This window comes from Brassica rapa, chromosome A01 (genome assembly GCF_000309985.2).
Source record: "Brassica rapa cultivar Chiifu-401-42 chromosome A01, CAAS_Brap_v3.01, whole genome shotgun sequence".
Classification (NCBI taxonomy): Eukaryota; Viridiplantae; Streptophyta; class Magnoliopsida; order Brassicales; family Brassicaceae; genus Brassica; species Brassica rapa.
Window position 1 is genome coordinate 3,941,869 of NC_024795.2, and position 22,832 is coordinate 3,964,700.

The 22,832-nt window shown below is 39.5% G+C and overlaps 8 protein-coding genes and 1 non-coding gene across 13 annotated transcripts; 6 read left to right on the forward strand and 3 right to left on the reverse strand.

Moving 5' to 3' along the window:
• Positions 1–1,521: 1,521 nt before the first annotated feature.
• Positions 1,522–4,719, reverse strand: LOC103853519. 2 transcript variants are annotated; one of them, XM_009130424.3, is made up of 8 exons: positions 4,686–4,719; positions 4,399–4,571; positions 2,758–2,814; positions 2,522–2,679; positions 2,164–2,278; positions 1,916–2,095; positions 1,726–1,837; positions 1,522–1,679 (listed from the first exon to the last, which is right to left on the reverse strand). In XM_009130424.3, the coding sequence occupies exons 2-8, from the start codon at positions 4,450–4,452 to the stop codon at positions 1,669–1,671; spliced, it is 687 nt and encodes a 228-aa protein (XP_009128672.2). In that variant the 5' UTR covers positions 4,453–4,571; positions 4,686–4,719; the 3' UTR covers positions 1,522–1,668. The 2 variants fall into 2 exon arrangements, with proteins under 2 accessions (XP_009128672.2, XP_033128410.1); XM_033272519.1 differs by having other exon boundaries at positions 2,758–2,813; positions 4,398–4,570; positions 4,655–4,689.
• Positions 4,720–4,941: 222 nt separating this feature from the next.
• Positions 4,942–6,106, forward strand: LOC103853530 (heavy metal-associated isoprenylated plant protein 42). 2 transcript variants are annotated; one of them, XM_009130435.3, is made up of 3 exons: positions 4,942–5,234; positions 5,313–5,391; positions 5,462–6,106. In XM_009130435.3, exons 1-3 carry the CDS (start codon positions 5,214–5,216, stop codon positions 5,950–5,952), a joined length of 591 nt encoding a protein of 196 aa, XP_009128683.1. In that variant the 5' UTR covers positions 4,942–5,213; the 3' UTR covers positions 5,953–6,106. The 2 variants fall into 2 exon arrangements, with proteins under 2 accessions (XP_009128683.1, XP_018509346.1); XM_018653830.2 differs by having other exon boundaries at positions 4,942–5,391.
• On the forward strand, positions 6,083–8,214 carry LOC103853539 (phospholipase A2-gamma). Its single transcript, XM_009130447.3, has 5 exons — positions 6,083–6,456; positions 6,546–6,585; positions 6,677–6,796; positions 6,902–7,075; positions 7,175–8,214. The coding sequence occupies exons 1-5, from the start codon at positions 6,379–6,381 to the stop codon at positions 7,327–7,329; spliced, it is 567 nt and encodes a 188-aa protein (XP_009128695.1). The 5' UTR covers positions 6,083–6,378; the 3' UTR covers positions 7,330–8,214.
• Positions 8,215–8,235: 21 nt separating this feature from the next.
• LOC103853548 (probable LRR receptor-like serine/threonine-protein kinase At4g29180) lies at positions 8,236–11,835 on the forward strand. Its single transcript, XM_009130460.2, has 10 exons — positions 8,236–8,317; positions 8,475–9,518; positions 9,585–9,792; positions 9,879–9,950; positions 10,036–10,116; positions 10,209–10,357; positions 10,500–10,750; positions 10,815–11,004; positions 11,073–11,262; positions 11,398–11,835. Exons 1-10 carry the CDS (start codon positions 8,236–8,238, stop codon positions 11,771–11,773), a joined length of 2,643 nt encoding a protein of 880 aa, XP_009128708.1. The 3' UTR covers positions 11,774–11,835.
• Positions 11,836–12,111: 276 nt separating this feature from the next.
• Positions 12,112–14,573, forward strand: LOC103853565 (B3 domain-containing protein At4g34400). Its single transcript, XM_009130475.3, has 7 exons — positions 12,112–12,440; positions 12,892–13,267; positions 13,399–13,458; positions 13,549–13,692; positions 13,785–13,856; positions 13,955–14,043; positions 14,136–14,573. The coding sequence occupies exons 1-7, from the start codon at positions 12,384–12,386 to the stop codon at positions 14,382–14,384; spliced, it is 1,047 nt and encodes a 348-aa protein (XP_009128723.2). The 5' UTR covers positions 12,112–12,383; the 3' UTR covers positions 14,385–14,573.
• Positions 14,574–15,059: 486 nt separating this feature from the next.
• LOC103853576 (nucleolar and coiled-body phosphoprotein 1) lies at positions 15,060–19,145 on the forward strand. 3 transcript variants are annotated; one of them, XM_033272468.1, is made up of 7 exons: positions 15,060–15,632; positions 15,710–15,842; positions 15,922–16,025; positions 16,116–16,287; positions 16,401–16,541; positions 16,619–16,787; positions 16,886–19,145. In XM_033272468.1, the coding sequence occupies exons 1-7, from the start codon at positions 15,592–15,594 to the stop codon at positions 18,907–18,909; spliced, it is 2,784 nt and encodes a 927-aa protein (XP_033128359.1). In that variant the 5' UTR covers positions 15,060–15,591; the 3' UTR covers positions 18,910–19,145. The 3 variants fall into 3 exon arrangements, with proteins under 3 accessions (XP_033128359.1, XP_009128739.1, XP_009128734.1); XM_009130491.3 differs by having other exon boundaries at positions 15,064–15,632; positions 16,401–16,523; positions 16,622–16,787; XM_009130486.3 differs by having other exon boundaries at positions 15,220–15,632; positions 16,622–16,787.
• Positions 19,146–19,249: 104 nt separating this feature from the next.
• On the reverse strand, positions 19,250–20,399 carry LOC103853587 (40S ribosomal protein S15a-5). The gene is made up of 3 exons (XM_009130494.3): positions 20,180–20,399; positions 19,657–19,817; positions 19,250–19,555 (listed from the first exon to the last, which is right to left on the reverse strand). The coding sequence occupies exons 1-3, from the start codon at positions 20,307–20,309 to the stop codon at positions 19,457–19,459; spliced, it is 390 nt and encodes a 129-aa protein (XP_009128742.1). The 5' UTR covers positions 20,310–20,399; the 3' UTR covers positions 19,250–19,456.
• A 79-nt stretch (positions 20,400–20,478) lies between these two features.
• On the forward strand, positions 20,479–22,633 carry LOC103853592 (F-box/LRR-repeat protein At4g29420). The gene is made up of 2 exons (XM_009130502.3): positions 20,479–20,977; positions 21,528–22,633. The coding sequence occupies exons 1-2, from the start codon at positions 20,533–20,535 to the stop codon at positions 22,418–22,420; spliced, it is 1,338 nt and encodes a 445-aa protein (XP_009128750.1). The 5' UTR covers positions 20,479–20,532; the 3' UTR covers positions 22,421–22,633.
• Positions 22,634–22,757: 124 nt separating this feature from the next.
• TRNAP-UGG lies at positions 22,758–22,829 on the reverse strand. Its single transcript has one exon. It is a non-coding gene; the product is annotated as a tRNA-Pro (tRNA).
• Positions 22,830–22,832: the final 3 nt, after the last annotated feature.

Below are 22,832 nucleotides of genomic sequence, written 5' to 3' on the forward strand. Positions count from 1 at the left end.
AATCCCACTTGTTTACAACTGGGCGCCGGTACCTTCCGCCTAAATAAGAATGAGAAGGTTATATTAGCAGCAAGACGTTTTTGTATCTTGTTCTTTTATGGTCTGGTCCATACCTGGACGGCTTCCACTTGCAGCCGCATTTACTGAAGTAAAAAAGTTAAGAAATAAATTTAGAACTCTTGCGTGATTTAGAACTTAATCTTTGTGGTGTAGATTTGTGAAATTAGGCAAAGAGGAGCACTTACATTTTTTTGGTGTGGCTACTCTTTTCTTAATCAGTTTCTCCATCCGCAGAGCCCGAGCTGTTCTTTTGTTAACTGTAATTAAATTTAAGTTGAGAAAATGAGCTTGGTAAGTATGCTTTATAGATCATCGATGATCTGGTTGGCTATTACCTCTCTCCGAGTCAACATCATTAATGGTATGACTCTGTTCAGATAGGGTGGTGCTTTGGCTGTGTTGTATGGTTTGTTGAGGTCCTTTGTTCCTCATGCTTGCGCGTATCGTTCTCCGACGCTGACGTGCAACCTTTGCATTAGTTGCTGAGAAGAGTAATCATGGCGTGGAAACAAAAAGAGTTAGAACATTTGATTTGATTCCTAAAGCAAGAATCAGAATCACGTGTGTCTCACCATATAAACAATCAACGTCTGACCTGGCTCTGAGCAAGGGTGTGAGATAGTGCTCTCTCAACCACGGCTGGCGTTCATCAGATACTGATAGATCATAGTTTAGCTAACATGACGAAGTAGTTTGAAAATATAAAGATGGATGAATTTTGATTGTGGGAAAAACTAACCCCATTTTTTTTTCCGGCTTCGTTTAGTTTCCGATGATGATGCTGATGTGGATAGCACAGGTGCTTTGTCTGGATTTGATACTGGTGTCTTAACCATGGCTTCGTGCAAGCTAGATGGTCGCGTTAGCAATCTGCAGAGTTTGTTACAAAGACGCAGGGGAAAATGATGAGGTCTGTTCGTAACGGCTGATGTATGATAAGTGTTTTGTTCGTAACGTTCGGTCACCATACAGCTGTTACTGGTTTCTTAAATTTATCATGTTATAAATAGCTGAATGTCTGGTTCCTTGCATTACACACTTTCACGAATGTTCACTTTAAAAATCTGTTGGTTTGCGAAATCTTGTATGTGAAGTGAATGAATTAGCGAGAACAACTTATCTTCATTGTTATTGTGTGTTGTTTTGTATATTTTCTGTGAAGTTGATCTGTGTGTAGTAATCCAAATATGCTCTGTCCCCTGCAACTCTTAGGTCCTGCTTTCATTCACTTTAACGTACAAACATTTGTAATAGCTTGAAAGCCAGGTTAAAGAAAAAAAAATAAAAAAACATTTGTACGTGCGTGCTACGCAAGAGACTGGGAACTTTATTTTTTTTTTCATTGATTTTATAATAATTAAGTATTTGGAAAATAATAATTGTGATATTCAGATCGGAACGTTGCATGAAAGAAATAAAGTTGCTTATTTAAAGAGAATTTTCGCATGTTGAAACGTTGCATGAAAGAAACAAAGTTGCTTATATAAAAGGAATAACAACCACGACTCATAGTTTTAAATTCATAAAAAAAAAAACCAACATAAACGAACTAAAAGATGCAGGAAACAGAAAATGACAAAGGCTCGTCGTGGTTGTTGGTGATACATGCTACAAATCATTCCACTCTTGCTTTCTTACGGGCTGTCTGCTCCATCCCATCTGCATCTGTTGCCACGGTTAATTGCTCTGCAACGTTGGACGTGGTAGCATCTTTGTCACCTGATCTTTCTGCCGCAGACTGAGGGATTGCAGGTTCGATGACCTCAACATCTTCCTCCTAACAGCATAACAGAGTTTGTGTCAACATAGTCGAAAAATCAGTGATTCCTAATACAGAGAAGATAAGGACGCTTACAGCAAACGTGGGATTGGGCGCAAGCTCACGCTGAGGAAAAATGCGAGAGATGGTAAAAGTCTGGTGATTAGGTGTAAAGTTGAAATCCGTGAGCTTGAGCTGGAAAGTGTAGGTTCTTCCCACAAGATCAGCGAGTGGGCGAGGCAGCACAACGTCCACCTGAGCATTAGTTCCTATCCCCTGAACACACGGATGACATTACATCAAATCATCGTTTGTCTGATACAGAAATCGATCACATTGCATACCACAATCTGTGCAGCCTCAGAAGCAAGGACGTGTGTGAGTTTGGACATCTCTGTATCGAAACCAAGGAATGCTGCTGCGCCAGTGGCATCTGAAACGGAGAGTATCACACGGTACCTGAGAGAAGGGTCATGAAAACATTTTAATTTAAGAAGACTCGCAATGACTCTATAATGATTCCAAAAGCTAATCAAAGTAGATGTGGTTGATCAACTATAGCCAACCGGAAGATATAAGAGAAAAAGGTTGTGTAGAAGACGATAAAAGAAACATCTTATACACAATTCAGAGACAAAATCAAACCATTGCATCTTAGCACCATCATAAAATAATAAGGACTGTTAAAACACAAATCCTAACCTGAGTTTAGCCACAGCATTGGTCTCATTACATGGGACGCAAGAAAAGGAAGTCTCCTCACGGGTTAGTTTCTTTGAGCACACCGAGCACCCAATATAACTCCAACCCTCATCGAGCTGTATCTCAGTCACCTTCGCCGTACAGAGGAACTCGATGATCTATCAAGTAAAACAGAACACACAAAATCATCAGTGATTTATTGAAAGGTTTATATTTCTGAACATATGGAAAATTACCTGGGGATCAGCAGTAAGGACAAACTGGTTCAGCTCAGAAACGGTCATGGGTTCAATCTTCTGTGCGTGAACTACTTTTGATGAAGACCCTGATTGGTCTGGATCAACACCTGGCAATCTGAAAGGAGAATAACATGACAAATTTTACAAAACCCAATTATTCACTATACCGATATCTACTAATAGTAAGATGGCTTGCCTGTCAAACGCGACTTTCCCTACAGCAGTCTCAGAGTCAAAATAAATACGTGTGGCAGAAGTGCCATTCAGATACAACTTCCCTGCCAAAACACAACGAAATAAACATAAGCTAACGTTATCCATAGCAAGCTAAGTTGACCACATAACGATCACATGCAATCACTCTTACCGGAAACCATCTTCGGGTTGATACCCGTGACAATAACAATTCTTGGCTCTTTTCCGTATCCATCGAGCTTATTATGGAATGCTAGGGCCAAAGAGTCAAACATACTCACACACACAGTTGCACCCCTGCTCATAATGAATCAGAGACTTAGACAGTGTCATGTAAATATCACAATCACTTAAAACTAATATGCAACTTTTATATTTCGATTTACAAATCTTGAAAAATAATGTCTAGATATTTATAAATTACTCTGCAAATCTTTATTCCTCACAACATAATTGCAGCTGTCATGACATGGACAACACATGCAGAGAGTGCTACTACTATAAGAAAATGAACGAATTTGTTGACTATATTCAAAGGCAAATTCAATAAACAAACACATGCAGTTACGTGTTTATTTGCTTAGAAAAACTTTGCTTTATGTTTTAAAGTTTTAAATTAAACTCTAAATACTTTGTTCAACTATCATCTATAATAAATAACGTCCAGTATTATTATTTCGCCTAATAAAATAGGCAACAATTAAATTAAACCACAGAAAACGGAATATAGAGGGTGGTCGATACCTTTCAAGTCGCAAGGTTAGCATTACGCGCTGAGCCCCCGGGATACGATCGGTTATTGTGCTCCTAATTGCACAAAGCTCCCCCATTACGTCTGTAATACAAATAAACACAAATGCTCAGACAGTTCAATTATCAATGATTAAAATATACAGCAGACATCTCAATAATAAAAGCAGAAATATACAAAGTAATACCAGGAAGCTGATTGCCAGTGTTTGCTAGCTCAATTATCTGGTCGTACTGTCGGAAACGGAAGTGTTCGGTTGGTATGATCCTATCAGTTGCTGGTATCTTCTGAAAATCAGTCTCAGCATTGAAACGGATAGAGACAGGCGCATCAGACAACCGGTATTTGAGACTGCTACGCGTGACATCAAATCCGCTAAGAGTGTAGACAGAGCCTTCGCTGAGGCGATTTTTGAACCGAAGCTGGCGAGACGCAGGGATCGAACCGTGGACCACCGTAGACTGAAAGACAGATCAAGACAAAATATTAATAGACAGATCAAGACAAGATATTAATAGACAGATCAAGACAAGATATTAATAAAGATGCTACATAGAGAGGAATCAGAGGAATCAGTGAAAGACGGCGGTGCTTACGTTCTCATCGATAAGCAACATGTCAACGCTAATAAGCTCTCCGCCCTTGTTGATATTCTTGGCCTCCCAGAATCTCAGCAGGCGAACCTCCGCAGTGTTTGAGCATCGGCCGGCTCTCAAGTTCTGAAGAAGCGTGTACGAATTCGCCATCGAGATCGGTTGATAGGAAAGTGTTTGCTTCGAAATTTCGCTTTCCTTCTGAGATTCGCTTTGGAAAAACTGTGCATCGCAAGAATGATGAGTACTGTATTTATATCTAGAGCTGAAATCGGTTACAGGGATAGACGAAGAGGTTCACTGATGGCTCCAAATGAAATAAGTGGAGGAAAAACGTGGAGAACGAAGTTAAGAACGCATTTATGGAGATCTGAGGCGTTATGTATATCGGAACGGCGATCTGAGCCTACTCTGGCTTCGTCGGTAAGCTCACGCCGCGAGAAGAAAATGGGGGAAACCCTAATGAAATCGCGAGTCGAGACAGCGTTCAGAAGACTGGGCTCCACTTTGGGCTTCAAGAGCAAATACCATAAAGCCCACATCAGACTCTCGTATTCAACAAAGCAAGAAACAAAAGCAGGAGAAAAACACAAAAACACGGAACCACTGAGGTGTCGACACGTGTCGATATTTGCCCTCCCCTACCTGATGACGTGGACGCAGGAGGAGAGAGACAAGGCAACTTTATTGTATAAGATGATCTCTTTATGGAAACCAGTCTTGAGTATAATGATTCTATTTTCCTTGTTTGTTTAGGTCATAAATGTGTTTATTTGATCATAGATCATAAATACACGTGATACCTTGTTCTTATATATACATAAAGTTGTAAGAGAACTAAAAAATCGTGAATATAAACCCTTACAAAACCCTCACCAGACCTAGCTCACGTCCAAAATATTGAGAAAACAATAATGGAGGATTTAAACTTTCCTGTAAGTGATAAAGATACAGTAATAATTGTTTTTAATCATCCGATTAATTTTATATATTCTTGGTATTCATTTCTGCAGATCTGCATACTGAAAATGGATCTCCAGTGTTGCGAAGACTTCGCTTCCAGAGTGAAGAAGCGTCTTCGTAAAGTAAAAGGTACCCCATCAAAACTTCCCCTTGTTTCAAAATGATTTGAGTTTGACCTAATGCTGTATAAACCAAACAGGAGTTTACGCTATTACCATAGTCCCGACCAAGGGTCTCATCTTGGTCTCCGGCACAGCAGAGCCTCAGGTACTTATCACAGCCGTCCAAAAAATCGGGCATACCCCCAAACTCTACGCCTACGAGAAGGACCCAGCTAAGGCTAAGACCCAGTTCGGCGCCTTGCTCAAGCGTTACGCCAATAAGGAGGAGCATAGAGACGAACCGACACCACCCGCCGCCGCTGGACCTTGCCCGTTACCACCAGTTAGGGGTTTCGGGCATCCGGTACGACCGACGATGCCGATGTTTTCGTTGCCGCGGTCGGTGGGTCCGCCGGGATGGTACGCACCGGGGGCACTGATGGCAAGGTACGAGGCGCCGAAGGTTATGCCAAGGAAGGAGCCGGCGAAGTATCCGTTGGATTACTACGACAATAAGGGTTTCCCTGCACACGACTCTCCTTTCCGATATTTCAGCGATGATCACGCTCAACCTTGCTCGATCATGTGATTTCATTTCTTTCTTTTTTTTTTTTTTTTAATAGGTGTTTTGATCATTTATGCTCTTTTTTTGCTGCATTGTTTGGTCATTGAATACTATGATATAATTTGCTAAACACTCTTTGATAAAATTGCGATTAATAAGAACAGATGTTTCCAGAGGATTTGGCTTTTGTTTGATATCAATAACAGCAAACAACTAGAGAATGATTAGCTGTTGTGAATAATACTCTGTTTGGATTAATCGTGCTGGTTCCAAAAGGTAACAGAAATGACGTTGATACATGACTTTTATTCTATTTTTAAGTCTGGTACATGACTACATAAGAGAGGAAAATATCGAGAAAAAAGGAGGACCAGTGAGATCTTCCAAGTTCCAAGGAGTCTCAATCTTTGGTTAACAATCACAAACCAGAAACTTCATTTCGAGAGAAAGATGGTTTACGGTGGTGCTTTGTCACGTTTTTCTTTCGGCTTAGCCACCTTCCTCCTCTTCACATTCGTTCTCGGCAAGGTTATAATTACTGTTCTTAATTTGTTCATGTTTGTTGCATTTTTGTCAGCTTTTTTTTCTGATGGGTTTGTTGAATCGAAATCTAACAGGAAAAATGCAGCAAAACCTGCATTGCAAAGAACTGCAACAGTAAGATTGTTTATTTTCTTCTTTTTATGCATTCCCTTTGAATTTGGAGAATCACTTTTGTATTTCTTACATGAAACTCTGTTTACATCAGTTGTCGGCGTTCGCTACGGAAAGTACTGTGGGATAGGATACTTTGGATGCCCTGGAGAGAAACCTTGTGATGGTCTTGATGCTTGTTGCATGATCCATGACAATTGTGTTGATTTAAAAGGTTGTTTTTTTTGTCATAATGTGTTACATGATCATAGATCATATGGAACCTTCTTGTTTACATGAAGTTGTAACAGAAGCCTTTTGCTAATATGATTTTCTTCAGGTATGACTTACGTTAACTGCCATAAGCAATTCCAGCATTGCGTTAACAGACTGAGCAGAGCAATAAAACAATCTAATGGCACAAAGGTTGGCTTTTCAACCAAATGTCCTTACTCAAAGGTGATACCAACCGTGTACAATGGCATGAATTATGGAATTTTCTTCAGTAAGATAGGTAAATTATTGAGCTCTTTGTGTTTATTCATTTTGAGCCTGTGATTATACTATTGAACTGTATGTCACTATAACTAACATAAGAATAAATCTTGCGCAGGTAACATTTTTAAACCTAAAGTGCCAGGAAAGGCCCCCAGGGTGGAGGTTAATCTTGCTCGGAGTAAAGCGGACACAAAGGATGGCCTTGGAACAAAAGTTGCCATTCAGAGAAAAGAAGGGTCTAAAGTTACTGCCTCTTTAAACCAAAGATGAGCTCTTCTACTTATCGATCATCTTATACAATGACTCATAAATCAACTCTCAATTTTGTAAACTCGTTTACATGAGACAATTATAAAATAAAAAGGCTGAAGTTTTAAAGTCAAAATCAGTTAACAATTAATGGATTGACATATGTATGTTATCTATCTTATTTTAGATGCATGTGGAATGGCTAACAAATTCATATAACTATACAGAAAATGAAATGTACCTATGATAAGAGTATTCCAGTATTAATGTTTTATTTGTTAAAGACAATCTGTTTTAAATTATGCTGTATGTGATATATAGTTTTGATTTATGTGCTTTCTGAGTGTACTTTTTCATACTTCTCATGTGTTACTTTGAATTTCTTATGTAGTCTTGTGATTGATCTTATGGTTATAAATTGCATTGGTCTTCTAGATTATCATCATTTGAAGTTGAAGTCACATATGTCTAAAACGTGAATGGCACGTTGGTGATGAGCCCTAGTCAAACACTCCTCTCGTTTACTATTTTTAGAACATTCAGCATTTCAGTCTATAAATTATATACGTATAAAATTTTAAAATTATTAAAAACAAATCTTTATTCATCCACTAGAACTTAAAACTTATTTTATAATCGTATCATAACTATTCAACTAAAGTGTCATGATCCTCCATCATTGTGTCCGAATGGTCCTGTGTTGTCTTCATATACAAGTCACCGCTAAGCGGAAAAAACAACCTGGAAAATGGGAAAGAAAAATCTACAAGTTGTATTGGTGATAATAAAGTAAGGACTTAAGGAGTAGACTTTGTAGATGTTGGTGTTGCTGTTATCTTAATCGCAACCTCGCACGTTGTCTGTTTATTTTCATTGATGATGATACGTTGAAGATTTTGAGGAAACGTAAAAAGAGAAGAGAAGAAGATGAGAGCTAATTGCTCTCTCTTTCTCTGCCTTTTGTTTGCCCTTGCCACCTCCATTTTAGTTCACGGCCAAAGCCAAACAGGTTCCCTATTCTCCCCTCTGTATTATGTTTTGAAACGTTGTACAACATCTTGTGTTGCAAGTAATCACGCAATGTTCTTGAAGATGCTTGAAAAGTTGTGATATAAACAACTTTACTTGCCTAGGAAGTAACCTCTCTTTCTTATCTACTGATCCAGGTTACATCAGCATCGATTGTGGCGCACCTCTTAAAGGTATCGAGAGAGACATTGTCACTGGTATCAGCTACACCTCCGACGATGATTTCATCACCGCCGGCGTAAACTTCAACGTCTCTGAAGAATACAATTACCCTGCAAACCCTAACTTACCCTACGTCCTTGCTGATTTAAAAGCCTTCCCTCAAGGAGACAGAAACTGTTACTCCTTAAAACCTTCAGATGCAAAAGACAATCTCTACCTCATCAGAGCTTCTTTCATGTACGGAAACTACGATGGTGGGGTCAACAAAAAAGCTTTGCCCGAGTTCGATCTTTACCTGAACGTGAACTTTTGGTCGACGGTGAAGTTCAAGAACGCTTCTGAGCAAGTCTTTATAGAGATCCTGACCTATACAGAGTCAGAGGTTATACACGTTTGCCTTGTGAATAAAGGTAGAGGAACTCCTTTTATCTCAGGCTTGGAGCTAAGGCCAGTGAACAGCTCAATCTACAATACTGAATATGGAAGAAACGTCTCATTGGTGTTATACCAAAGATGGGACATAGGATACTTGAACGGAACAGGACGGTACCAAAACGATGTTTATGATCGTATCTGGTCTCCTTACACTTCACTCTCTTGGAGTTCAATCAAGACAACAGGGTATATCGATGTTTTTCAGAGTGGCTATATGCCTCCTGATGAAGTTATCAAGACAGCTGCTTCGCCTAAAAGCGAAGATGATCCAATGGAACTGTCATGGACATCTGATGATACAAATGCTAGGTTCTATGCATATCTTTACTTTGCGGAACTCGAAACGCTCAAGACTAATGAGAGTAGGAAGATGGAGATATGGTGGAACGGTTCCCCTTTTTCGGAAGATCCTTTCATTTCTCCTTTTGAGTATTCAACGACTTGGTCTGCTTCAAGATCATTTACTGGTGATCACTTGATATCTCTTCATAAGGCAGAAGATTCAACACTTCCACCAATGCTCAATGCCATTGAGATCTTTACAGCGCAATCTCTTGACGAATTCTACACCGCAACAGAAGAAGGTGAGTTTTACATCTCTACTTAGATTTGTAACCGATGGTTTTCACAGTTTCTCTTGTTACTTGCAGTTCAAGCAATGGAAAACATAAGATCTACTTATAAAGTTAAGAAAGTTTGGAGTGGTGATCCTTGCGCTCCAAGACTATACCCTTGGGAAAGTGTTGGATGCAGCTACAACAATAACAATCATCATATCAAGTCCCTGAATCTTAGCTCAAGCGGGTTACAAGGACCAATAGTAATAGCTTTTAGAAATCTCTCCCTTCTTGAGTCATTGTGAGTATACAAACACAAACCATACATGCACATTTTCCACTACTTTATTAAGATTAACTGTTAAGAGAAGTATGCATTGTTTCCAGGGATTTATCAAACAATGACCTACAATATAATGTACCTGAGTTTCTGGCTGATCTAAAACATTTGAAATCACTGTAAGTGAGCAGACATATATAATAGCCCTGCCTTGATATATTTTAGTTATGTATTTGTCTATTTACATTTTACTTTTGTTGCAAGGAACTTAAAAGGGAATAACTTCACTGGGGTAATCCCAAAATCTCTTATGAAAAAATTTCAGGAGGGTTTACTTGCACTCAGGTAATGTTTTCTAGCGTTTTAAAGAAACGTTATACAACTCAAGTACTTTCTCACTGCGAATGTTATTGATTCTCTTGTCTTTCTATCATCAGTGTGGATGAAAAAAACCTTTGTAACTCAAGTTCATGTCAAGAAAAGAAGAAGAACAACATGATTGTGCCAATAGCTGTAGCCACATCAGTGATCGTCCTCCTTGTGGTTTTGGTGATCATATGGATAATACTAAGGCAAAGAAAAAGAGGTGAGGCGTTTTGGAATTTTCACTTCACCCTTACAAAATTTGAAGTCGGTTTTTTGCTGAAAGAAGAAAAACGAATGTTTAGTTTCAGGAGCCGATGCAGGACCAGGACCAATCCCACCTTCAGGAAAGAGAAGGTTCAGAGACAATGCAGGACCAGGACCATTCCTGCTGCCTTCAGGGAAGAGAAGGTTCACATATGAGGAAGTCTCTAGCATTACAAACAACTTCAATAAAGTAATAGGTAAAGGAGGGTTTGGTATTGTGTACCTCGGTTCCCTAGAAGATGGGACTAAAATTGCTGTAAAGATGATAAAAAATTCTTTATCTACAATGCCTAATGGAACATCATCATCTTCATCATCAACACGGGCTTCCAAAGAGTTCCAAGTCGAGGTAAGCTAAAGAACACCAAAAAGAAAACTTATTGGATAGTTCTGAAGTGTAAAATGTTTTGCAGGCAGAGCTTCTTTTGACAGTCCATCACCGGAACCTAGCATCATTTGTCGGATACTGCGATGATGAACGCAGTACAGCTCTCATATATGAGTACATGGCCAATGGCAACTTGCAGGAGTATCTTTCAAGTGAGAAAGCAGAGGATCTTAGCTGGGAGAAGAGACTCCATATAGCCATTGACGCTGCACAAGGTTGGTTTCCAAGATATCAAACCTGGTTTAGTCTGGTTCATGTGTGAAACCTTTGTTTTCCTCTGCAGGGTTGGAGTATTTGCACCAAGGTTGCAGGCCACCGATAATACACAGAGATGTTAAAACAGCAAACATTCTTTTAAACGATAACTTGGAAGCCAAGATTGCTGATTTTGGGGTTTCTAAGGTCTTCCCTGACGACGATCTCACCCACGTAGAGACTGCTGTCATGGGCACTCCCGGCTACATTGATCCTGAGTAAGTTTCCTTTTACATGTCACCGGTTTAGTTTAGCCAATATATCACATGATCAGTCGGTTTATTTGATCTAGGGTATGCTAATCCTATTTATAATAAACTAAATACATTTCACGTATGCATGCATGGTGACAGATACTACCGAACGTTCATGTTGAATGAGAAGAGCGACGTGTACAGTTTCGGAATCGTGCTACTTGAACTCATCACCGGTCAGCGAGCTATCGTGAGAACAAAGGAAGGAGAAAAAATAAGCGTCATCCACTTCGTCGAGCCTTTCTTGGAGACCGGAGAGCTTGACGGCGTCGTGGACCCGCTGCTTCACGGAGACTACTCATCGGACTCAGCATGGAAACTTGTGGAGGTGGCAATGTCTTGCGTCAGAGAAAGAGGGTTTAACAGACCAGCAATGAACCAGATCGTGTCTGAGCTACAACAGTGCTTAGCTGCTGAGCTGGCTCGTGAGCCAGAGAGATCATCAGAAGGAAATGGTGACAGAGAAGTAGACTAAGCAAATTTTTTATTTGACAACTAAGGAAAATTAATTAAAATGATGTTTGATCGTTTATGCTCTTTTTGTGTGTGTTCATATATATGATTGATTCTGATTTCTTTAATACTATATTTTAATTTATAAATTCCCTTTGTGTTTTTGTTTATTCCCTTTGTGTTTTTGTTTATGAGATATATATATATATATATAGATAATTAAAATAGCAAGTTTTATTCCTTTATATCAAAGTGGTAACTGGAAAAATGGCAGAGGAAAAGCTGAGAGTAGCATCAGTATCAAATGGGCACCGTACTGGACGATCGTTGCTTTGACCACTCAAACACTCAAAAGCTTCTCTTTTTCTTCACTACTTTTGTCTTTGACCATAATTTATTACAAGTTAAAAGGGTTGTTCTGAAAATTATCTGAGGATCAAAGTAGTAAATAACTGAAACCTTTCTGAGATGCCCCATGCAGAATATATAGTACACTGTTGTCTTATAAGACTAGAAAGTGCTGCTCATCGTTACTTTGACTCATATTCAATGCTGATCTCTCTCTTTCTACATAAACCCTAGTTTACATCTTCTCTGTTCCCAAATTCTCACTCACTCTTCATTTCCTCTCAATGGCTCCCCCAGGTTTCTTTAAGATCTTCCTCTCCCATTTCAGCTCTGAATCCATGGTGACATCTTCTCTTTCTCTATCTTCTTTTTGTCTTTGTCATGGACTATGAATCAGTTTACTTTTTTTTACTGTATGTACGCCTCTTGAGATGAAACCAATCTTGTTATTGTGTGTGGAAAGCCTCTGTTAAGACCTGACTATTTTAGTAGATGGCTCTTGAGTCCTTACCTTTAGAGTATTTTCTTGTCTATATCTCTTGAAAACTAGCTTTTTGTCTTTTTCATTGACTTTGAACCAGTTTGGTTTGGAAAGTCCGGGTTTTTAACTGTCTGTACGTCTCTTGAGATGAAACCAAGTCTAGTTATTGGTGTGTGGAAAGCCTCTGTTATGGTCAGAGGTTTCAGCCTGACTAGTTTAGATGGCTCTTGAGTCTTAGTCTTACCTTAAGAGTCTCTCTTGTTTATATCTCTTGAAAGCTAGCTTTTGATTAATGGTTTGCGGTTGTGCAGGTGATTCCAGCGTCCTATTACGACGAGCTACCACTTGTTTTGCCCAAAACAGCGCTTCTCCAAGGAAGTGATGGTGGATGCTTCTGGAAAGTGGCTATGGTTAAGAGGCGAGACGAGGTTTACTTTGGACAAGGGTGGGCTAAGTTCGTGGAGGATAACGGACTTAGAGATGGAGACGTGTTGACTTTCGTGTATGACGGATCTCGAAGTTTCACGGTCGACATCTATGGTGGCAGTAGAGCATGTAAAGAGGTCAGAGCTGTTGCTCTAGTTATATCCGTAGATGATGATGACGATGATGATGATGACAAAGAAGACACAAACACTTCTTCAGAGCCTGAGATGGCGCAGACTGTCCCCAATGCCAGAAACCAAGGTCCTAAAACACTCACTCTTTAGCATTTTTCATCACTTAAAAGTTAAAGTCATTTGGTTTGATTGCTTTTTTATATATACAACGAAGCTCTGTTTTAATGCTCTGATATTTTTTTGTGGTTTATACCTCAGAGGATTCCACCATCATTGAACCTGAGGTTGCACAGAGAGTCCCAAGAACCAGGAACAAAGGTCTAAACACACACTCTATTTACCTTTCTTAATCACTTAATTTCGTTTGGTTGGCTGTTATATTAACAAGCTGTGTTTTTTTTTTTGCAGGAAAAAAGAGAGTTGTTGTTCAAGATTCTGATGATTCGTTCATCTCAGAAGATTCCGACAGCTTGAGTGACAGTTCCTACTCTCCTCCTAACGATGACACACTCCTTGACGTGACCCCAAAAGTGACAAACTCAAGGAAGAAAGGTTTAACTAAAAACACATTATCACTTCACTGATCTTTTTGTTTTTATATAAATATACGTAACTGTGTTTGTTTGTCTCTTGACTCTTTACAGGAGAGCTCAGATCAGTAAACTCTAATGTTGGTTCAACAAGTAACAGCTCTGGTTCAGTGTCCAGGAAGAGACGTAAGCTTCTTCATTTGCTTTGGTTTCATTATTTTCCCTTACTGCATCATTAACTTATGTGACAGATACTTATTCTTGAAATGTGTTTTTATTGACAGAGTCTACAATCAAGAATCCAGAGGTGTATCTGGATGATCCCAATAATGTATGTTTTGAGATAATCATCAAGAACAGGATATACGAGCTGGTAAGAACCCGCAGTTAGACTTTCTTAATTAAATTGTTTAAGTTAAAAGAGAGTTACAGATTTGTCTGACTAATTTTTGCTGTAACCTACAGAACGTTCCTAAGCAAATAGTGAAAGACTATTGCCTGAAGTTCCAAGCTTACGTGTGCTACATTGACAACCACGGGAAGCTAGAAGCGAGAGCAGCAACGTGGCAGGATCAGCGTGTGACTATCAAAAAATGGGAGCGCATATGCAAGAGGAACGGACTGAAGAAAGGAGATCGTCTCTTGTGCGAGATCTTTCGAAAGGAAGGTCTTGTTTATGCAGTCAAGATCCATGTCGTCGCCACCACCTCCTAGATATGAATCTCTAAACCGTTTATTAGTTATGTGGTGTGAGCAAAGAGAGATATTTGAGTTGCTCAAAGTTTATGGTTTCTCAGTTTGTTGTGTGCTCTCTAAGGTTTAAAGACTTTGATGGATCATCTCTATGTTTTTAGTTTTTTTTTTTTTTTTTTTTTTTTTTTTATCTAAGAGGAGTTTGTTGTCTGAGTTCTAGTCTTTTCCTAGTTCGAATTAGTCTGTATTAATCTCAAAAACATGGCATAAAGTATTAATGTCATCAAGATTCAAATTTGGAGTATAATACAACCAATCTCTATGCTTATGAAGTTTTAATGTAAGACTGCAACATTGGAATCCCTATTTAACCAAAAAACATTGGAATCCCTACCACTACAAACCACTTTTAATCGCATTCTACATCAGAAAGTCGTATATCCTTACAACACTTGAAAGTAAAATGTTTCTGATTGATTCTGTTGCGTCCAAAATCTATACTGATGGAAAAAAACATAAGGATGATTACACAAATATTTTGTAATGTAATAATTTTTAATAAGATACTATTGTTAATGGAATTTAATATATTAAGATATCCTTCTAAAATTGTTGAAATGCAGTTATAAGTTATAACCGTATTTAAGAACATATTTATCTCTAAGAAATTCAATAGTTTTCTTTTTGTTAAAAAAATATTAAAAAGTTAACCAATCGCGGACCACCATGTTAGTGAGGCCCAGAAACAGTGTAAAAAGTTCATTAAAATCTATTTTTAATTAGTAGTTTTTGTAACCGATCCTTAAGGGTTTTGTGAGGATCTACACACTAAGAATTTCACTAAAGACCCCGGATAAACATGCTCTAAAACTAATAATATAAAAATGTTATAAAGTTATGATTTAGTATTATACTTATTGGACTTATTTTAGGTGGCAAAATCCAAGAACGTTCTACAAAGTCACTTAACGCGTCATCGTCATCACTATTTAACCATTTGTAGAAAAGTCAAATCTCCTTTTTCCTCTTCTTCACCGTATGATCGATACTTTTATCCGCCCTTCTCTATCGTCTCCAAAGTTTGATACTTTCCCGTGAAGATCCTTTCTCTCTCAGATCACACACTTTTTCATCTGATCTTCAACAAAAAAACACCAAATCTCCCATTTAACTCAGAGACTCTCCAGACCTTAAAGGCTTGCTTTTTATTTCGTTTTCTCTTGTCTCCATGAAGAAGGTTCTTCATCGAAGCTTCAAGCCAGCGAAATGGTAATACTTTTTTTCTTCTGGGTCATTGAAAGATTGCAACTTTATGTTTTGTAACGCTTCCTGTTTCTGTAATGAAGCAAAACCACATTGCAAATGGCGGCTTCGCGGCTGAAGATACTGAAGAACAAGAAGGATACGCAGATCAAGCAGTTGAGGAGAGAGTTGGCTCAGTTGCTCGAGTCAGGGCAGACCCAGACGGCTCTAATCCGGGTAAGCAATCAAAAATCTGATCTTTTCATTCATCCATCATTGTAGAATTGTGTATGCTTATGAATGATTATTTTTTAAGGTGGAGCATGTAGTGAGAGAAGAGAAGACAGTGGCTGCTTATGAGCTCGTTGGTATATACTGTGAACTCATCGTTGTTCGTTTGGGTGTCATTGACTCACAAAAGTAAGTTCAAATATCCAAAGTTTTGTACTTTTGTTTTTAATGTGTAATGTGTTGTTGATGATTGTTTGTTGGTGTGGTCTTTGCTTTCAGGACGTGTCCTAATGATCTTAAGGAAGCTGTTGCGAGTGTCCTATACGCTTCCAAAAGGTTATCAGATGTCGCGGAGCTAGCTGATGTCGTTAAGCATTTCTCTGCGAAGTACGGCAAAGATTTTGTTTCAGCTGCTGTTGGGTTGCATTCTGACTCTGGTGTGAGCCGCTTGGTAAGTTTGTTTGCTTGTGTTGTTGTATTCTTTTCTCGTATGTTTGTAGAAGAGAGCCATTCTGGATGATGATGATGATGATGATGGTTCTTTCTGTCTCTATGTATGCTTAGTTGGTGGATAAGTTGTCTGTTAAAGCTCCTGATGCTCCAACGAAGAACAAAATTTTGAAGGAGATTGCTACGGAGCATAATGTAACATGGGAAGCAGAAACTTTGGTTGAGCCAGATCCAAAGGTAACTGTACTGTTGTTGGTCAGTAATTACATTTTCATTTCATAGCCTTAAGCATCCTTAGTCTGTTTCCTCAATGGCATTTTCAAAATTTTGAGCAGAGTGGAGCAAGTTCCTCTCAGTCGGTGAGTGGAATAAACAATCAACCTCCCAGTGTTCAAGCTCCAGCTACTGCTAACGTGGCGCATAGCTTCTATGAAACTGATGGAAGATCTTCAAGCCGCACTGCATCTACTGATTACTATCATCAAGATCCAACACCTTCTGGTTAGTTTTTTAATGCAAAAACATTTCTTCTGTTTTTTTTTGTTGTTCTTGTTTGTGTTACGCGTTAGATGATAACACATCTGTCTTTTCTTCTACAGGAGAGAGAACTGATGGCAGAGAACACAGACCTCCGAATCCAGGTTATGTGGATTCATCTCCATATGAAACAGAGTTTGTTGATGCTACAACTGCGGCACGTGCGGCTGCTGAATCTGCTGAAAGAGCGAGTTTTGCTGCACGTGCGGCTGCTGAGCTTTCAAGTAAAGAGAGGATGAGGACGACTATGCAGAGTTCCACAGAGTCGCGGAACTCATCCTCTTATGATGATTCAAGAAACGAGCCTTCACATAGACATAGTAGCAGCAGCTCAAATGTGCAAAGCGGAAGTTTCATTAAAGAAGAAATGCCAAGAAGCAGTTACAGGCAAGAAGAAGATCAATCTACTACCAGGGCAGAGCTTTCTAAGAAAAATGTTGATGAACAATCAGAAAATGCTTCTTCATGGAAGCGAGGTCATTCTCGAGATAACTCATTGGAGATGAGGCCTAGTGATTCCTTTGCTAAAGTAGGCAGGGAGAAGCAGCAGCAGCCAATTAAAGATGAAGATGTTCAACTCAAGAAACAGCCAAGCTTGGCTTCTTCAGGATCACACAGAAGCTATTTTTCTGATGATGATAACGTCACTTCCTCGGACCATATGGATGCACCAAGCATCTTTGAGGATACAGAGAGACAGAGTCACGGTCATGATGTTGCTCCGGCTTTTGATGATCATAGCTCGTTTTTCGATAAACCTCAATTCGACACAGAAGATTCTTATGGCGATGAGGCAGAACATGGATTAGGATTTTCATTGCTTGGAAGCAGCAGCAATATGCCATCAGAGACACATTCATGGAGTTTCAAAGGAGACAAGTCTCTGGGACAACAACCTAGCTCATCAACCTCACAGGTTCTTGAAAAGGAGAGGCCAAGTTCTCCTATATTTGATGATTGTCCTACAAGTCCTCCAGCTTCTCTCCATGAGCCCAAACCGTCTGCAAAGTTTGACGATTATGACCGAGGTTCTGAAAGTGAGGAAGACGATATGGGAAACAAAGGAGTGCTTTCTGAACGTGTGGAAGAAAAGCCAAAGGTGACAACATCTCACAAGTCACCAGTAGCTGAAGCTCCTGATGATTTGGGACGCTACTTTTTCCCCTCAGACACAGAAGACCAAGAAGATGATTCCATGCCACTTGAAGAGTCCGACGCAGAAACTCCTAAAGGTCTTAGCTATGGAATGAGCCCACCAAGAGAGAAGACATTGTCTAAGTCTGTAAAAGAGCATGTTCAAACAGAGGTTGATCCTCCTTTGCAGACGGTTCCTTCTAGCAGTATCATGAAAGATCTTTACACTCAGAAGGAAAGCAACACGGACAAAAGACCAATCTCTATACCTCCATATTCATCTTCTAGTGATGATGAAACAGAGATGGAACTTCGAAAGAGAGTTTCTATCAGAAATCAAGATAAAAGAACTGAGTTAAGTACACGGCTGACTCATCCTCCTTCGCGTATCACCCATGATGTCTCGAAGGAAGGCATCCCTACTCGAGTTTCTGTTAGAAGTCAAGAGAAGAGGACTCACAAGACCACCCCTGCTGCTGTCTCATATTTCCACTCAGTGTCTAGTGAAGATGAAGATGATGAGAAAGAACTCCGTAGAGGTGGTTCAGGCATTCAAACCAAGACGTCTATATCCATCTCAAGAAGAACAAAGGGGCAAGAGAGAAGATCATCCCTGGTTACTGCAAAAACTGAGAAAGACTCTTATGATCAGGACTCTATCCCAAAGCTAATACCTGAGGCCAAGCCAATGGTTAAGAAACAGGAGTCAGCTGCTTCGAGCTCTCTTCCAAAAACAGAAAAGGCTTCTCAAGAAGCTCCTCCAAAGCTAGCTTATAAGGCGAAACCACAGGCTGATGAAGAAAGGCCAGCAGCTTCATCTTCAAGTTCTATTCCAGAAACCGTGTCATCACCAGAACAAGTAACTCTAGCGAAGGAGAAAGCTAGCCATGTTCATCCCAAGCTCCCAGATTACGACGACATATTTGCCAAGCTCGGGGCTCTGCGTCGCTGAACTTTTACTGATCTCTACCGTCTGTTGCTACATTATTATGTTCATTGTTTTGTCAGCTCTTATTCTTTTGTTTGAGTATTTGCTTAAAAGATTGAACTTGAGAGTATCCTGAGGATTATTTTCTTGACGTGAGATTACTTCATTTGTTATATGTACAAAACATATACTTTTGACTTTCTTATCAGATTGTTGTCTTGTACGTTACATTTATAGATATGATGATTGTTTATCTTAAATGTGTGTAAGCAAAGTTATGAGGATGGAGTAATGTTTACAAACTGAGAACTAATCTTTGATTGGTGAGCCACAGATACACAACACATGTGGTAAAACCAGTGGATTTAACTTCATCAAACAACACAATCTGCGAAATGCTTCATAAGATCTTTGGATTCAAAAAAGCAAATTGTGTACTGTAATTGCCACTTTGTTCAAAGAAAATGCAAGATACCAAAACAAAGAACCACATGAATAAACATGTTCTGATCGAAACTTTTCGAACATTTGCTAAACTCTTTGACACTTGATGTGTGCTAGAATAGGCTCTTCAATAAAAGAAACCAAGAACCTGACCACCCACATTCCGTTTAATAGCTTCTTCATGGTCCAAAATCCCATCCGGAGTTGTGACTACAACATAACCCCACTGCATGAAACAAACCCCAATAAGGTTAAAAGTAATGCTTAACTAGAGGGGCATCATATCTGGATACGGAGAGAGAATAAAATGAAGACGGAGAGACAAACCTGACGAGTTGGAAGTGTGCGTTCAGTGTATTCCTCAATCTCTTTTGCCTTAACGTCTTGCCTATAGGTAAGAGCTTTGCAGTCATTAACCCTCCCTTGCAGATCAACGGTTATCCTACCAACTCTATGTGGATCATGCACTTGAAAGTTCTTGATATAACCTACAATTTAACATAACATTTTACAGAAAGAAGATTCCAACAAACACAACAATGAAACACATAAAGATACTTACAACTATAACCACTTGACACCCCTATCTAGAATTGTTAACAAAACTGACTATGAATCGCCAAAGTATGATAAAGTATAAAGCATAAGCACATCAAAAGTAATCTACACCACTATCAAAACAATTAGTTCACAGAAGCAAAAACATAAACTTGGCAGCAAAAAAACATTTAAATTTCATTACAAGTTTCAATCTTAGCTTCACCACTAACCGATCCTTCACACCAGTGAGCAGATAGTATAATATTTTTCGATAAATAGACGAACTTTGGATCAAACAAGAGAGTTAAACCTTTTTCCTTCATGATTCTGAGGAAGGAAGACATGACGGTGGAGATAGGTTTAAGCTCCACCGAAGCTTTCCCTCGCCTCTCCGCATTCACAATCGTCCTCAACGCATCGTTCAGAATCCTCCTCCCCATTTTCGATTATCCGACCGCCGCTTGTCACAACTCCGAACCAACTCAATAAGGGTTTTTCTTCTCCCTTCGGAAATGAACGAGTGGCATTTCTGTTATTTTCAAAGTTTTTAAAGGGTACTATCGACTTTATCCTTATTCCACACGTGTGAGCTCTTATCCACACGTGACTAGTCTCGACTATAAATACCTCTCTCCTCTTCCCTCATTTTGCAAAATTACCCCCATGGATGATTTACCTTCAGAGCTCGTGGTGAAAATCCTGAACCGGCTCAACGATTCCGCGGACCTAGCTCGATCCCGCGTCGCGTCCAAGAGATTCAACTCCCTTTGGCGAGAAGTCCAAACCGTGAACCTCCTATGCACTTTGTCCCGGTACTCCAAATCGCGCTCGACCTCCGTCACGCCGTTCAAGACGGTCTTCAGGAATCTGATCGAAGATTCTCGCGCCGTTAGGTCCGTTTCGGTTGGGGTTGATAAGGCGCTCAGCGGGATGTCGTTCGACGACTTGATCGAAGACGATTCCGACGAATTGTACCTTACCGATATCGAATTCGTGAGGGTGTGGCTGCCTAGGGTTCGTGATGAGCTGGAGATGTTGTCGATTTCGGATTTTTGGATTCAGTCTTGCTGGAGAAGGTCGGATGTTTTGGCGCTCGTTTCTTCGAATTGTAAGTTTGCTAAGAAGATGATGATGATGATGATGATGATGATAATGTAGGCTAATAGATGGAACGTTATACATATAGGGAATGAGTAGTCGCAGCTGTGATGAATGTTATCAATGTATAGGATCTATCTTGTAAGTTAGTAATTATAGATTTTGTGGTGATGATAATATATGATTTAATTTACTAAGAAAAGATGATTATGATGATAGTGGTGGGGTTGAGGATGGTGATGATAGTATATGATCTCAATCTCAGAAAATTTGCTAAGAAATGATGATGATGATGATCTAATTTTCAGAAACTTCTCCTGATAGCATTCTTTAGTTAATGGAAAACTGGGAAGCTTTTGACTGGCAATTCTAAGGAAATGAATATTAAGCAAATGTCAAATTGATAAGACGTTAAGATAATGTAGTTTATTTATTTTAGGAATGTAGTAATCACAGTTGTCCTGTTAATATGCTTTCAGCTTTTTTTTTTGGAAAATTTCTATGTATCTAAGGTAGCTACAGAAAATAATGTGGGATCATGAAGAGTTTTTATCTTGCAGGTAGTAAGTTAGTCAAACTGGAGGTGAAGAATGCTTGGCTCTCAGTGGTTGGTCTAACTCAGATGCCTAACCTCAGACATTTGACACTGGAGTTTATTAGACTCGACGATGAGAATCTGGAGAAGGTCAATGATTGTTTCCCTTTTCTTCAAGTGCTGAATTTGATTGGTGTTGGAGGACTTAAGGAGCCGAAGATCCATTTTCTGCACTTAAAGAGTTGCCATTGGACAGTGTCGAATGCACCGCTTTCCTTGGCTATTGTTGCGCCAAACCTCCTTGAGCTCAGGCTGAAATGCAACAAACCCAAGTCTCTCGTCTTGGATACACCCAAGTTGGTGAAGTTCTATCTTTCTGTAGAAGACGCTGAAGGTGTTAGTTTCTCTGAGCTTGGAGAATTGGATACCTTAGAGGTTGTATCTCCTGACGTGTACAGGCTATTCAGAAACACTCGTTTCGGCAACAAGATCAGAAAGCTTGCAGTAGATTCAGTCAAGACGATGGAACATTCTGAAAGGCTTTCACTTGGATTGGGAACACTCCTCGAAGCATTCCCTAGCATCGCTTCTCTTACATTGAGCCATGTGACTTGGTCAAACATCAAAACCCATTTCCAAAGCGAAGGTGTAGTACATATGAAGGGAACTGATACTGCCCTGAAGCGGATAACAGCACGTGTTCAGACGTCAGATTATACCGACGTTTCTTTCATTAGGTCTATACTCAATAGCTGCAGAGGTTTGACAGATATGAGACTGATGATTCATCAGGACACAGATCCTAGAGTTAGAGATTTGCTGATCTCTGCATGCACGATGAGTAACCCAAGAGTGAGATGGAGCTGGGGAACGTGGGCTGAAGGAGGTGAAGACATTTGGGTCTCCAATGGCACCTAAAGCATAACGTTCAAGTCCGAAATGTAGATTACCCTGTATATTCTTGTTGTGATGAGGGTGATGGTATTGGTAACCAAGAATCCAGTTTGATGTGTTGTGTGTGTTCCAGATGTTGTGGTGAAGCTTGTCAGGTTTCATATAGAATTTGTATAGATAGTAAGTGACCATGTAATAACTATAGCTTTGCTGTATATAGTTGTGTTGTTGTTTGTTAATTTTCATATGATCCAGCTTAAGGGTTCAGTTTAAATAAAATATACCGGATTATAAAAGAAACAGGTGTAGAAGAAACAATAAACCAAGCTTAATATAAAAGGGGCAAAACAAATAAAAAGAAGGGGCGTTCCGAGAATCGAACTCGGGACCTCTCGCACCCAAAGCGAGAATCATACCACTAGACCAAACGCCCTTT